This window comes from Trichomycterus rosablanca, chromosome 21 (genome assembly GCF_030014385.1).
Source record: "Trichomycterus rosablanca isolate fTriRos1 chromosome 21, fTriRos1.hap1, whole genome shotgun sequence".
In the NCBI taxonomy this organism is placed as follows: domain Eukaryota; kingdom Metazoa; phylum Chordata; class Actinopteri; order Siluriformes; family Trichomycteridae; genus Trichomycterus; species Trichomycterus rosablanca.
Window position 1 is genome coordinate 20,389,854 of NC_086008.1, and position 16,146 is coordinate 20,405,999.

The 16,146-nt window shown below is 40.8% G+C and overlaps 2 protein-coding genes across 2 annotated transcripts in view; one reads left to right on the top strand and one right to left on the bottom strand.

Annotated features, from left to right (window-relative positions):
* Positions 1-3,579: 3,579 nt before the first annotated feature.
* Positions 3,580-9,171, bottom strand: LOC134335098 (D-amino-acid oxidase-like). Its single transcript, XM_063017492.1, has 11 exons — positions 9,135-9,171; positions 8,231-8,426; positions 7,791-7,905; positions 7,298-7,374; positions 6,391-6,456; positions 6,155-6,209; positions 5,727-5,831; positions 5,418-5,500; positions 4,914-5,031; positions 4,741-4,839; positions 3,580-4,282 (listed from the first exon to the last, which is right to left on the bottom strand). The coding sequence occupies exons 2-11, from the start codon at positions 8,422-8,424 to the stop codon at positions 4,160-4,162; spliced, it is 1,035 nt and encodes a 344-aa protein (XP_062873562.1). The 5' UTR covers positions 8,425-8,426; positions 9,135-9,171; the 3' UTR covers positions 3,580-4,159.
* Positions 9,172-11,851: 2,680 nt separating this feature from the next.
* Positions 11,852-16,146, top strand: part of ssh1a (slingshot protein phosphatase 1a) — a 28,214-nt gene continuing 23,919 nt past the window's right edge. Inside the window, exon 1 of the mRNA XM_063017491.1 lies at positions 11,852-11,927. Within this exon, the coding sequence (XP_062873561.1) occupies positions 11,856-11,927 (72 nt within the window). The 5' untranslated portion in view covers positions 11,852-11,855. The remainder of the gene's footprint in view (positions 11,928-16,146) is intronic.

Sequence of the window (16,146 nt, forward strand, 5' to 3'; positions counted from 1 at the left end):
GAAATTTTTTGGATATTTTAAACTTTTTTTAGAAATAAAAAACTAAAAAGTGGGGCGTGCAATATTATTCAGCCCCTTTACTTTCAGTGCAGCAAACTCACTCCAGAAGTTCAGTGAGGATCTCTGAATGATCCAATGTTGACCTAAATGACTGATGGTGATAAATAGAATCCACCTGTGTGTAATCAAGTCTCCGTATAAATGCACCTGCTCTGTGACAGTCTCAGAGTTCTGTTTAAAGCGCAGAGAGCATCATGAAGACCAAGAAACACACCAGGCAGGTCCGAGATACTGTTGTGGAGAAGTTTAAAGCCGGATTTGGATACAAAAAGATTTCCCAAGCTTTAAACATCTCAAGGAGCACTGTGCAAGCGATCATATTGAAATGGAAGGAGTATCAGACCACTGCAAATCTACCAAGACCCGGCCGTCCCTCTAAACTTTCAGCTCAAACAAGGAGAAGACTGATCAGAGATGCAGCCAAGAGGCCCATGATCACTCTGAATGAACTGCAGAGATCTACAGCTGAGGTGGGAGACTCTGTCCATAGGACACAATCAGTCGTACACTGCACAAATCTGGCCTTTATGGAAGAGTGGCAAGAAGAAAGCCATTTCTCAAAGATATCTATAAAAAGTCACCTGGGAGACACACCAAACATGTGGAAGAAGGTGCTCTGGTCAGATGAAACCAAAATCGAACTTTTTGGCCACAATGCAAAACGTTATGTTTGGCGTAAAAGCAACACAGCTCATCACCCTGAACACACCATCCCCACTGTCAAACATGGTGGTGGCAGCATCATGGTTTGGGCCTGCTTTTCTTCAGCAGGGACAGGGAAGATGGTTAAAATTGATGGGAAGATGGATGGAGCCAAATACAGGACCATTCTGGAAGAAAACCTGTTGCAGTCTGCAAAAGACCTGAGACTGGGACGGAGATTTATCTTCCAACAAGACAATGATCCAAAACATAAAGCAAAATCTACAATGGAATGGTTCACAAATAAACGTATCCAGGTGTTAGAATGGCCAAGTCAAAGTCCAGACCTGAATCCCATCGAGAATCTGTGGAAAGAGCTGAAAACTGCTGTTCACAAACGCTCTCCATCCAGCCTCACTGAGCTCGAGCTGTTTTGCAAGGAAGAATGGGCAAAAATTTCTGTCTCTCGATGTGCAAAACTGATAGAGACATACCCCAAGCGACTTGCAGCTGTAATCGCAGCAAAAGGTGGCGCTACAAAGTATTAACGCAAGGGGGCTGAATAATATTGCACGCCCCACTTTTCAGTTTTTTATTTCTAAAAAAAGTTTAAAATATCCAATAAATTTCGTTCCACTTCACGATTGTGTCCCACTTGTTGTTGATTCTTCACAAAAAATTACAATTTCATATCGTTATGTTTGAAGCCTGAAATGTGGCAAAAGGTTGAAAAGTTCAAGGGGGCTGAATACTTTTGCAAGGCACTGTACAGTTTTGCACCCCTTGGTTGTAAAGTGTCTCGCTTCTGTCCTGTGTTTAATTCTATGCCCTCCTACGCACACTTAATGCTCCAGTTTCACAAGACACATTGTTCTCCTGCAGTCCTGTGAGTCTGTGAGAGCTGAGGAATGGAGGTCACATCCGCGGTGTGTTCACAAATTTGCTTGATTGGTATTTAAGTTCTGTTTTCTATTCGTATCAAACTAGCTGTGGTGCTACCATGGTAAATTATGTTCAAGCACAAGTAACTGTGTTCAAAACTCCCCTAATGTAATGAAAGTGTGCTTTTTTATGAAGAACCTAGGGCTTAGGGTGAAAATTGGGACGTGGCCAGTGATTCTGGTAAGCAGCAAAACATTGAAATTTTGAGTCGTGTATTTTAGGGAGTCAGATGATTCAGGTATTTAATTCAGTGATTAAATTAAGCAGCAAAGCAGAACGTGGGATTTATGTGATTCTTTATGTGATTCAAATGATTCAGATACATTAACTGACTGACTTGATGATTCATGTGAGTCGTCTGACTCCTTGAGTCATGTGATAATTCAGTGTTCCTGTGATTCAAATGCAACTTAGGCTTACAAAACTGCTAGGAATGGTATGTTTGTGATGTTCATACTGGACCAGCGTACATCTCAAAGCAGTGATGCACTTCAGGATTCCATCAATAGGATCCTTTAACTGTATATGAATCATTAGCAGGACTTGGGAAGCACCTGAAGCAAATTTTGGCGGATCCTTGCTACACACTTCTTTCCTTACACTATCCTGGAGGGGTCTGTCATTGCCTAATGGGATTACAGCTGAGAAAAACTGTCATGAACACTGTTTTCCCAAAACCTCTGTTCTGGAAATAGGCCTACCATTTGATTCAGTTCTTGCTGAGATGTTTTAAATCACTGGTATACTTTTTGCATATTCTTTCTCATCTGTGACAACACACGGCTCAGCTCTAGTGTTCATATTTTCTTGTCTGTAGCTTCCGATTCCTTCGATATCTGAATATCTCGACTGTAAACGGCTCTATTTGATGTCTTTTTCAAATTTGCAAACGTGCTATCTGCTGTTTTTCCAAGCTATGAGTGCTAAAACCCATAATTATGACAGTTAAACGTAAACACCTTACAATATTAACTAAGCTGTTAGCTTTCATTATTGCTCTGCTAGCTTTAGACCTTCAGGTTCAGGCTGAACAGTTCCTTCATCCAGCAGGACTTTTCTTTGAGGCGTAATTGTGTGGTGTTTGGTCAAAAGTTCAAAGCTGATCATTAAAAAAAATTATAAAAAATAATTGAGCATCGACGTCAAATTAATGCACAAACACAATGCTAACTGTTCTGCTCCTAGCTTCCATTTTTGCAACAGCATTTCTGCTCCAGGACGTTGTTGACTGATAAATTTAGACTCTGAATGACTAAATTATGTTGTTTTTTGTTTAATTCAGGAGGAGAGGTGCAGGTTTGTGTAAATGAAATATCTGGGTGTTACGTGATGAGAAATAATTAAGTCTGTATATGTTTTGAAATGCTAACAGCAGTTTGTTAGCTAAAAGACGAGCTATTGATGTCAAGTGGAAATGAGCAGCACAATGCAACATTACTGTGTATAAATATATACAAATAAATGTATTTATCTCATAACCAGGACAATGTTAAGCCTATTTCTGCTTACATCTTACATGCACAGTTTGCTGTGCTGTGTTTTGTTGTGGTACGGTCACGTTATTATGTTAACAGTGGCATAACTACAGGGGGCCCATGGCAGGGGGGGCCCGTCCACGACATGAACTCAACCACCCACCTCACTGCCCAGCCCCCCATTGGCTGCACGTATTATGCATGTATTATGGCAAGCCAAACAGGAAATATATAGCAAACACTGATATTTATGGAATAAAACTGATGTGTAGACTGTGAATTGAAACCATGTGGACACCCGTCCTAATAACTAGTGAAGCATTTTTTATTAAATGTGCACAAAATCCCACAGACACACCAAAAAATTGAAACTGGACACTGTTATAGCTGCGAAGGAAATCGGAGCAACTCCACAATGCCTGAGAATTAATAAGGAATAAGATGTCCAGTAACCTTATGGTCGGGTGTCCACATCCTTTTTGAATCATTTTTATTGTTATGACTTGGTTACAAAGTGTATATGACATATTACATACATTATTCATCTTCTATATTAAATAAATATGTATATAAATAATTCAGTGGGGCGGCACGGTGGCTAAATGGGTAGCACTGTCGCCTCACAGCAAGAAGCTCCTGGGTTCGATCCCCAGGTGGGGCGGTCCGGGTCCTTTCTGTGTGGAGTTTGCTTAAAAAAAAACATGGTTCCGCCTTCATGGATGGACCCTGCTTTGTAAAAGGGCCTTCCCCAAACTGTTGCCACAAAGTTAGCTTTAAACAAATGTAATTCTGTCCCCCTCACTTATAAACAAATGTCTTATTATTATAATTTTTTTTAAACTCAGACAGCAAGAAGAAACAGAAGGAGATTAGATCTGGATTATAATTTGTAAGAAATCAGATCAAATTTGTGATATAAGTGACACTGAAATCTATCTATACTCAGGGTTTGGTAGCTAAGTCATATTTAAATAGAGTGCAGATTTAAATCTTAGTGCACGACTTCACACATGCAGCGTTCACAGATTAAGGAACTGGTTCTACAGTCGGGATTTAGCGCTGGTTTTCCGCTGCAGGATCTCTCCAAAAAGTCCAGCAGCTTCTTCGGCGCAGCCGCGATGGATCGTCAAACCGTAGCCTCCGTGTCCGTAGTTATGAATCACCTGGAACGAGATAGTATTACTGTTACACGATCACGTGTCACTGATTACTAGAGACCAAATAGTGTGAAGGCCTCAGAGAAGTACGTTTACATTTCGAGAATTTAGCGGCTGCTTCTGTCCAAAGCGACTCACATTTGTGACTGAACACTATCCAAGCAACTGAGAGTTAACAGCCTTGCTCAGATGGTAGTGGGGATTAAACCAGCAACCTTCTGAGCAATCGCAATGATCCTCAGTGCTGCTGCAGGAGCAACTCCTGCTGTCTGGTACTCTGCCCTATGTGTCTATATGCTGTTTAACTGTGAGAATCCACCACTGGCTGGAGTAAAAGAAGCAACCAAAGACTTCACACATGCTGGAAGGGGCAGGTGCTAGTCTGCGGCTCTCCTTGGCCAGCATGGGGGTGGTGCAAGCAGCAAGGGAATTGTACTAATTCTTAATAATTGTGACGATTTTACCTCGATGGTGTTGGGTCCAGCACGGACGGTCTCTCGTTCCAGTCTGACTTTACTGCGTACAGGTCTGAGACCCGTCCAGTCTTCTATGATCCGAGCGTGCTGCGGTAAAGGGAGGGATTAGGAAAACTGGCGCCCATATAGTGTATTTGAGCAGTGAATACAATCTAACGTACTTTCAGGCTGGGCTCCAGTTTACAGGCGTTCTCCCAGACATCCTTGTGGTCGGTGGAGTTGTTCTGCGTCGTCCAGTTTCCCACTTGAAAAATTCCACCCAAAGTCACCAGTCGACTCCTGAAGAAGAAGAATCGGGTTATAAACTGGTTCTAATCATTATTATTGTATTATTATTATTATTTATATACAGGGTAAAGCCGCTGTTGCTTTACATTTGTCGGAGAGGATGGGTGCTAGTCTGGGCTCGCTGGCACTTTTTTTTTACATGATCATTTTATTTATTAAAGAAAAAAGGTTGTGCAACACCAGTATCACCCATGTGAACGAAGCAACTGGTCCTAAACTTGACTGGTTGTTCCACTTAGCAGAAACAAAAATAGATAGACAGAAGGTGAAATAACTTATTTATTATTTTTATTCTCCGATAAATTTTTTTGGTCAAATTATCATGGCAGGACTCGTTTCAAGTCTGTTGATCCCGAAAGGAACGTACGTCCACTCACCCTGGGATGATGTAGGGGGAGTTGTAGACTCCTTTTTCAAAATCGTGAGTCAGGATGAAGTGCTTCAGCCATGGAGCATCAACCTAACGGTGCAAAAAGGTTCAGGTTTAATGGACTGAGACCAACTGTGGTAAAAAAATTTACATGTTCTCACATGTCATGTAAGCTGATGACTTTTCTGTGCCCTTATAAGGGTTAGGGTTAGTTTGACTGCACCGATCAACAAGCATTACAATGGAGTCATGATGAGCCCCCACAGCTGTATGTAAACTTTTGAGCTCGGTTGTTTCCATAACTTTCATTACTGACCTTAATGATCTGGCCTCGACCTGGGGTGAGCTTGGGGTCGGGTTGGAGATCGCCCGATCGAACGCCCGTGCAGTTCACGATGACGTCCGCGCCTCCTTCTGCCAGCTAGAAAACATCACAGTTTGGAATTCTGTCACGAAACATTAGAAGATGAATCAGATTTGACAGAAAGGCATGAAGATACTGGCCCCACAGCCCTTTGTAACCCTTTCCAGAATGGAAAATATGGAGTATATTTCTACTTTTCTTCCTTAGCTTCACTGGACTTCACTTCGAATGTGAAAGTATTGAAGACCTTTTAACATAAATGCTATATTAATATTAATATAATAATTATTAGGTGAGGTTTTAATTTTAATAATCTGAAATCATTTCCTCTAACAAATATGCAATTAATCAATTTGGTACAAACAGTTTAACATTCTGACCTCTTGGAATGAGCTGATCTTCCTCTGGTGAAACTTCACACCTCGTTTTGTCAACCTGAGCAAAGCAAAGTAAAAAAAAAAAACATTTAAGGGTTAATAAAGGTTAACAAACTTCAAACCCAAAGTTCGGTACAGACTTAAATTTTCATTGATCTGTTTTCACTGATCTTATTAAATTCAGTAAACATTCATCTATTATACAGAGATCAGCTGTGAGATAAACGTTCATTCCTCACCAGTTCATGAGCCACGGCAGGTAGGTCTTCCCCTCCAGCATTAATGCGGTGTTAAACCAGCCAAAACTGAGAAAGACATAATGCTCGGTTAGGGAAACGTCCACAACAACGAACAATCGAGTAATGTTGAGTTTCCCATTCAATCTCTTACTATCTTTTTTCAGTAAACCTGTGCCCACTGTAGCCTCTGTTTCCTATTTCTGGCTGACAGTAGTGAAACCCAGTGTGATCCGTTGTAGCCCTATCACTATGGGTGTAAAGATTGGTTATTCGTGTTACCGTAGCCTTTGTGTCATCAGACTTCTCTCTCGTCAACAAGGCTTTTACGCCTGCAGATCTGACATACCCTGAGTTCATCTGGTGCCAACAACTGAGCCACGGTTAAAGTCAATCAGATTATATTTTCCCTGGTGCACCGTTAACTGTGCATCAGTCAATTCAGGGTGGTCTAGACTGGGGTCCAGTGTGGTCAGCAGCGATTCTGGACTTGACAAACGGCTTCGGCAGTTAAGTACAGTCTTAACTTGCAATAGAAGAGCATTTATTGTTGATGGTTTTTTAAAGTATTTATAAATGTATGTGAGGATCACAAAAGCATGCTAAGATCTAAAGTCAATCAGTAATAGTTACTTGCCTTTCCCGTAATCTTTCACTAATATTATGCACTGTAGAAGCTGAAATGATTATTTTAAATTGTCTTATTATAGTCAGATACATTTTTTGTCAAATTATCATGTCAGGAATCTTCCTTGCTTAAATACTAAAGCTGGATGTTTGGATGTTTTATACCTGGTGGTTTTTTAATCAGTGTGATGCTCTAGGGTCACATGACTGGCTGAACTGCTGATTATCTAAACGAGCAGGTGTACAGGTGTTCCTAATAAAGTGGCCGTATGTATGCGTGTACCTGTATCCCGGGAACATATCCAGCTCACGCTCGGTGAGCTCACGAAAACCCAAAACGATGTCTTTAAACGAGGGATCCTGCAGAGACGAAAACACCAAAACATTATTTTCCTCTAATTACAGTATCGTTAATAAACGAGGAATTTGTTTATGGAAGGAAAAAGTATTTGCCCCCTTAGTTACTCAATCGACCAATGAGGAATTGGGTTCAGTTACACTAGACACACCACGGGTTGTTAGCACAAAAATAGCAGCTAAAAGGGCTCAACAAGCAGCAGAACATTTCAGAACAATCAAAGTCCGACCAGCTCCATAAAGTTCATAAATAATCAGCTCAGGGTGTTAAAGTTTAAGTTGAACGTCTGTGACCCTTTAACTTATACATTTATACACAGTATAGCCAAAAGTATGCGGACACACGACCCTGAGCTTGTCCGAAACCACGACCATCCAAATACTTTCGGGAGTAACACGTATCCACCCGTAGATCTTACCGGGACTTTCTTGGTACACAGGTTGTACCCGGACTGCAGGAATATCCCCATCTCCACACCTTCAGGACGGCTGAGGAAGCTCAGCAGGTAGTCAAACGTTTCTTTGTTCCATTTCCTGTGGAGAAAGCAAACATGAAATGACGTCTGTCGGGCCCTTGAGTAAGGCCCTTAACCCTCAACTGCTTGTAACTGTAAACTGCTTTGGATAAAAGGGTGGTGTTAGCTCAGCGGTTAAGATACTCGACTACTGATCTAAAGGTTGTTTGGTTTATGCCCCACCACCACCACCAAGTTGCCAATGTTGGGCCCTTAAGCAAGGCCCTTAACCCTCAACTGCTATCAATTGTAAACTGCTTAACCCACAATTGCTTGGACTGTATTTGGTCAAAATTGTACATTTCTTGGATCATTGCTTGACCCAACTAAAATGTAGCTCTTACGTTTCCTGGACGTTGCCCTTGTCGTAGAGGTACGGCTGCCACAGTCCCGCCGCCCCGTCACTGGTGGTCAGTGGAGTGAAGACGTCAGCGTAGACGTCTATATTCAGGGGACCGACCTTGTCGTGAAAACGCTGGTAAATGCTCTGGGCCGTGGAGAGGCCGATGACCCCGGCGCCGATGACCGCTACCCGCATGGCTGCAACAAAAACATCTGCATGTACAATACATGGCCAAAAGTATGTGGACACCTGACCGTGAGCTTGTTGAACATCCCATTCCAAAACCATCTGCCCCCCCTATAAAAGCCTTCAGTCTTCTTAAAAGGGTTTCCACAAGGTTTTGGATCGTGATTAATGGGATTAATGGGACTGAGGTCAGGTTATACTGGAGCAGGAAAGTGCCATCCGCAAACTGTTGCCACAACATTGGAAGCTGATCATGTCTCTTAAAAAAAGAAAATTGATTTCATAAATTAGCAGACACTTTGAGGGTTTGGCATGTTCTCTCTGTGCCCACTCCTGTTTTCTTCAGGTACTTTTCCCCCACATTCCAAAACATGCAAAAGGTGGATTGGTGGCTTTAACTTGGATGTATTTGCGTTATGCATGATCCAACCAGATTTTACCAAATGCTACCCCAAGCCAGCTCAGCATTACTTCTATACTGGTCCAAACTGGTTTGTGCTGGTCAATTCGTATAGCCATACTGGTGGCGTGCTTGCAACCAGCATGTATTATGTTGGTCCTTCAGGCTATTCCTTTCATTAGGGGTCTACTTAAAATGCAAATGATCACAGTACAAAACAAATTAAACAGTACAGAACTTTGTATAAAGTAAATTATTAGTGCAGACTGACTTCTATAAGTCGTGCAAAAGTGTAAATCTGTAAAACAGACAGACTCACCTCAATCCTGCAGCTCCAGTCTGTCAGAACTACTGAACTGTCGGGAATCAGTTGTTACATAATGTGAGGCCAAAGTAACATAGCACCGTGCAGCGTTCAAGATCCCCGAGTTTTACTGACATCGCCGTAAATGAATTACAAGCAAAACTTTACACACGCTTGTAAGAGTGTGGACACCTAACCATGGCAATTACAGTGGAGCTGCTTTCTGTGAACGCTTTTCACATGATTTTGGAACATATCTGTAGGTATTTAAGCCTATTTAGCCTATATAGTGCACTGTCACTGGACAATAAGGTCTGGTTTGTGTCAATGTTCCCAGTCCACAGTCAAGCAAGTTTTGATCACCATGGCGTGAGACTGCGTATAAAAAATATAATACAGTAAAAATAATTAAAGAAAACAAGGACACAGTCTAAACAAATGTAAGAAGAACTAAAAACAGCCATTCTAGGGCTCTAGGACCTCAAAGCAGTGAGAGCTATGGTAATGTGGAAAATCTACCCAGGAGTGTCCAACCTCAGCTAATATCAATTCATGACTCCAAAAGACAAAGATGGAAAACAAAGAAGAGTAGCAAACCAAGACAATACAAATGGTATTCTGATCCTTCAGCTGTTCCAAAGAAGGTCTTGTTGTGACTAACGTTATGTTATTGAGGTAACTATGAATTTAACTCTCTATTAAAAATGTTGAGGAGAGTGTAAGGTCATCTGTCCATGAGCTGAAGCCGAGGTGTTATCGGACTATCCAGCAGGTAAGTGGTCCCGGAAGCACTTTGAGATGCCCTAGTGAGACCTGAAACGATCTGGATTAGTCAGGAAGGCTCAGATTAATGTAGGCAAATCATTCATACCAGGTCAAATCGTAGGCAAACTAGTTCAAAACCAGAAACACAAATGAAGCTGGACAAAACGAACCCAGTTTACAAATGCAGTTACACACACGAATAAATTACTAGAGGAACACAATGAGTGCAGCTATTAAAGAAAAATGTGACACAATTAATCATTTACCACCCTTTTACCACCCTGCTCTGTATGAAACTGCTGGGTTCACCTGGATTTTGGACAAAGATCAGACAAGAAAAAGCTCCACGTGGCTTTAGAAGAGGATCCTGGAGAACGCAGACCTGATACAGACCTGAATGCTTGACTTACAGCAAAGGGGTCTTAGAAACAAGTTATTCTGACTGACGAATTCTTGAAAGTTGGTTTTACCACTAATTTATCCTTGTCAGGGTCTCAGTGGGTCCAGTTTCTCCAGAATCACTGGATGCAATGAACCATTGCGAGAACTTGGCTATAATAATAATAATAATAATAATAATAATAATAATAAAGAATAACAATATTTACAGGCAGTTATAGCCTAGCGGTTAGGGTACTGAACTAGTAATCAAATGGTCGCTGGTTTAAGCCCCATCACTGCCAGGTTGCCACTGTTGGGCCCTTGAGCAAGGCTTTTAACCCTCAATTGCTTAGACAACATACTGTCACAGTACTGTAAGTCACTTTAGATAAAAAAAAAAAGCATCTGCTAAATACTGAAAATGTAAATGTATACAATTATATACAGTATAATATATAATAATCAAAATAAGGGGTAGGCTTGGGGACTTCGACCTCAGGGTTCGAGTATCATCTCCTGTTTGCCTCCACTTTCCAAAAACAAGCCTAGGTCAACCAGCTACTCTAAACAGGGGCATAGCACCAAATTCTGGACCCTATGCACAAGCAGTGCCCATGGTGGGCCCCCCTCACCCCAGTCCAGACTCCTTCTAGACTCCTCAAGGGCCCTCCCCCGACTTGGGGCCTTGGTAACTCAGTCCCACTTTTCACCCCACTACGACACCCCTGACTCTAAATATTCCCCCAGGTCAAAGAATAAATTAATAAATAATTTGATTAGATAATTTTACCTATTATTAAAATATGTATTAGCGCTTTATGGTTATTTCCACCTCTTCTACAAGATCTGCACTGCATATGCAGTGTAAATAACTAACTAAATGTCGCCTCACAGCAAGAAGGTCCTGGGTTCGATCCCCAGGTGGGACGGTCCGGGTCCTTTCTGTGTGGAGTTTGCATGTTCTCCCCGTGTCTGCGTGGGTTTACTCCGGGTGCTCCGATTTCCTCCCACAGTCCAAAGACATGCAAGTGAGGTGAATTGGAGATGCTAAATTGTCCATGACTGTGTTCGATATAACCTTGTGAACTGATCAACCTCGTGTGAAGATAACTACCGTTTCCTGTCATGAATGTAACCAAAAGTGTAAAACATGACGTTAAAATCCTAATAAACAATAAACAAACTAAATAAATGTAGGAGTGTGTTCCAGTCAATAGTGCTGAGAGTCAATAGCAGCAGCAGCAGCAGCAGCATCACTTCTGCATTGTGTTTCAGTACTAGACTAGATGATGCTGTAGTGAGTTCAGTTCAGTGGTGTGGTCTCCCTCCCTGTAGGATGTTTTTATAGAGATGACTTAATGGTTTGATGCAGTACATTATTATGCATGATTTATGCTTTAATACCATGCAGGAGATTATACTGGAGCTGGTCTGGACTAAACCAGGCTCAGTCTTATGCAAATCGGAGCTTCTGAAATCACAGCTCCGGCTGGGATGAGTGCAGTAGGAACTCTCAGTCGGATCGCTCATGGTTTGATTTGATTTGAAACTGGTTTTTAACTATTTGGACTAAAGGATTGTTGAAGGATCATGGCTTTGGTGACACTACAGCGGTCTCCGACCCCGAGCACCGCCAGCGCCAGCACCGCCAAGGACGAGACGGTAAGCCGGCGAATCAGGAACCAGGGGGGGGGCACATTTTACCGGGTGGGTTTTTTAACGACACAGCGAGGATGTACAGGAGGCCCGGGTATCCTGTGTGGGTTAACGCGTTACATTAAATAATGTTATTTAGGTTAATAATAATCTTCATTCCTTGTGCTTGTAGCGGATATAATCCGAAATAACATGTCCGTTTGGGCTGGATAATCATTAACTAGCTTTAAGTGTCGACTCCTCGCAGCCGGGATAATAAACACACATTTCAACGGTGTCATACCATAAATAGACTATTGTTATTTTCTGCACCCTTTATTAGCTAGCCTGGAATGCTAACACCGTCGCAGCTTGTTTACTGTCAAGTCGTTTTGTTTATTGTGAATGAGCTAGCTGGTTAGCTACAAGCTACCTAAATATCTGTCAAATCTATAAGCACATTAACCCTCAAAATTAACCTTCCCCAAGGGTTCCTAACAGAAAAGTATCTACATAAAGAACCCTGTGAAATGTAAACAACTAAAGTCAAAAGTTGACATGTCATGAAGGTTGTGGAAATCTAATTTAATGATGCCTACACTTTTCTTCTGTCACCGAGTGGTCCTCCTAACACCCACTTAGAAGATGCTGGAACATCAGTGAAACTGCCCAGAACCCAAAGGTTCTTCATAGGTTCTTTAAATGGGTAATGGTTCTCAGCTCAGAGGATCTTTCTATACAATCTTCTAAGCATCTAAGATTTATTATTTTAAATCCAGATGAGTTCCAGTTGGCGTCTCACAAAGGGTCTCGTCTCGTCCATTTTAAACCTGTTCCAAAATGGATTTACTTAAATGGAAAAAAAGCCTATTTAGTGTATATAGTATCCATACATTACATAAGGGACTATTTTATTTGGATGGTCAGTTGTCAAAACAGCTCTGACCCACTGAAACCCGGACTCCACAAGACATCTGTAGGGTTCCTGTGGTATCTGGCACCAGGAAATTATCAGCAGATCCTTTAACTTCTGTATGCTGTTGGATCTGGAGGTGGATTGTCCTTCACTTCATCCTGGTGCCATCTTTTCCACTGGAAACAGTGCACACATGCCAGGCCATCCACATGATCTTGGAGAACCAATCATTGGACCTTTTTTTTTTTTTTTTTAATTGCTCCGATTTTTAGTTTCGATGCCTGCATGCTCATTGTAGGTGAGGCATGGGCACTTTAAGGCATGGGCACATTAATCACCATTAATCGTCACACATCACCATTATTACAATTATTCTGCAATTTAAGCCACTTCCGGAGCAGTCACCATTGTCTTCATGTCCTCTTGCATCAAAGAGACTTGGCCAACCCAACAGCCTGTCTGTGATTCATGTGTTGTCCTTTTATTTACCACTGTCTGTGGGAATTGTAAGCAACCCTTGTTGATTGGAAGTTAATTCAACTCTGTGGTCAAGCAATAACAATTTGGTCCATTTCAAGTCACGTAGGTCTTTATGCAGATCATATTGCGATGGTGCTCTGTATCCAGTAAATTTGGGGAAACTAGACCCACCATGACCCAGAACAGGAAAAAGCCATGGTAAAACCATCTGTATTTTTACAGGGTTACTGTGATGGATGACTTTGTTCCATACATAAATGACAATGTTTCAGAAATCGTGTTTTTGTCCAACTTGTGTAATCTGCTTCCTTAGGAACTGAATCATTAAAGGTAACAAATAATTAACAATTATTAAAGGTAATTAAAGGTAACAAAGATATTAAGCTGATCTAACCAGAGAGTCGTCAGACCAAAGGGTTTGGTCATGGAGTCAAAACACACCTGGCATTTGCCTTCACAATGATCCATTGACTTTGCATGCACACACCTGACATTTGTCTTTGTAATGAGGCATTAACCTCATGCTCTCTCTGTGCCATTCTGATGCCATCTATTTTCTTCAGGGTTTGGTTTGTAACACAACCCATGCCAGGAGCTACGTCCATCTCATCAGCTATTTATCATCGGATTAGCAATAAATGCGCTGGCTATTAGGCTAGTAACATAAGAGCTGTTTGCTCTGTGATGCTGTGCTCGAGCAAATGGTTTCCCAATTCGAACGAGCTGGCACTGCGCGGGCACAAAACAGCTCAAGTTACATTTCACTGGCGCAATAAATGTCCGTTTCAGAGCATTTATAAGAAGCTAACTGCCAGCACTACTATTAGTGTCAGTCAACCTTGTAGACTGTGTTATAAATGGGTACTTATGGGATGGCATACACTGACCATACTGGCATGATTTCAGTACCTTTAGCATCATCCTTACATTGTGAGTTTAATCAGCAGACGATGCATGATTTACTTTCATACAGAGCTACAATGTAAACAAATACACTGATTACACTGTATGACCAAAAGTATGTGGACACCTGATCATAAACTTGTTGGATGTCCACTTCCAAAAACATGGACCCATTTCCTGCTCCTGTGTTTTTACTCCTGTGTTCCCTTTGTGCTTCATGTTTTGCGTATGAGGATAAAACAAACTGGGTTAAAATATACAGTAATAAAGAGAATTTGTAAACTACATGGACACCCCTCCTAATGATTGAGTTCAGGTGATCCAGACATAGCTAACAGGTGTATAAAATCAGTAGGTGCTTCTGACTCTGTGCTAACAGTTTGGGGAAGGCCCTTTTCTTGCTTTTCCTAGCTGGGCATCAATCATAAACCAGTTCATCAATTTGGTGTCCGTGTGTTTTGGCTGCAGTTCCTGAGTTTGATCAGTAGAGGGCAGAAGCTTCACTTTTATACCAAACTGCTCTATAACGAAGGCGGTTGGTCAGATACTAGCATTGCACTTACCACAGATTTCCCATTTCCTTCAAAATAATACTTACTTTATTAATATAATCATACATTATTATATACAAATATTTAATAATAGTTTTAATAGTGATGATAATAATGATGAAATGGTTTATACCGTCCAAAATGCCCCTAAAACAAATGAAGCTACAAAAGCTAACACCAACATGAAACGTGCACTATTCGGCCAAAAAATAATACTTACTTTATTAATATAGTTATAAGTTATCAAAAAATATTTAATAATAGTTTAAATAGTAATTATGATAGTGATAAAACATACGTTTTAACCATCCAAAGTGTCCCTAAATGAAGCTACAAAAGCTATGAGGGGAAAAACGTAGCACTAATATAACTATTTGGCCAAAAACATAATACTAAATTTACTAAAATAATTATAAATTATAAAAACAAAATCTAAGAATAGTTTTAATAGTAATGACAGTTATAAAACATACATCCAAAGTGTCCCTAAATGAAGCTACAAAAGCTATGAGGTAAAAAAGCTAACACCAAAAAATAATAGTTACTTTATTAATATAATTATAAATTAGAAAAAAAACATTTAATAATAGTTTAAATAATAATAATAATAATGATAAAACATACGTTTTTAACCACCCATAGTGTCTCTAAATTAAGCTATAAAAGCTATGAGGTAAAAAAAAAACTTAACTCTAACATAAAACGTTCAATATTCGGCCACAAAATAATACTTACTCTATTAATATAATCATAAATCATATAATCATATTGCTAATAATAAAACATGCGTTTCTAACCATCCAATGTGTCCCTAAATGAAGCTACAAAAGCTAAAACGTACACTATTCGGCCAAAACTGTGTGGAACCCTGACCATAAGCTTGTTAGACACCCTATTCCAAAACATCTAGCATTAATATGAAGTCCTCCATTCCCATCGTACCCCTTTGTGACTATAGGCCGAATTGGAACATTGATTGTGAGCCATGACTCCACAGACACACTCCAAAATTAAGTCGAAAGCCTTCTCCGAGGATATTATAGCTGCAAGTTGGGGGGTAGCTCATTATAAATGCAGATTGTATAAGAATGGGACGTCCAACAAGCTTATGATTGAGTGTCCACATACTTCTGACCATATAGAGCCATTATATCAAAACTGTCAGGCTAGATCCTGGTGATTTATTACATTAGGCCATGGGGTCTGGTTCCACAGCTTTCTTTCAAAGGTTAAACACATAGACGTGGAATTTCCACCCATAGAGAAACAGAGAAGGAGTGGTGCATTGTGGGAACCTGTCTTCCAGGGCCAATTTTCCAGTTTCGGTTCAACTTGTGTCGTTTCCCTTCAGGTTGTTGGCTTACCTGCTTTGTTTGATTGTTCCTGTTGTGGTGAG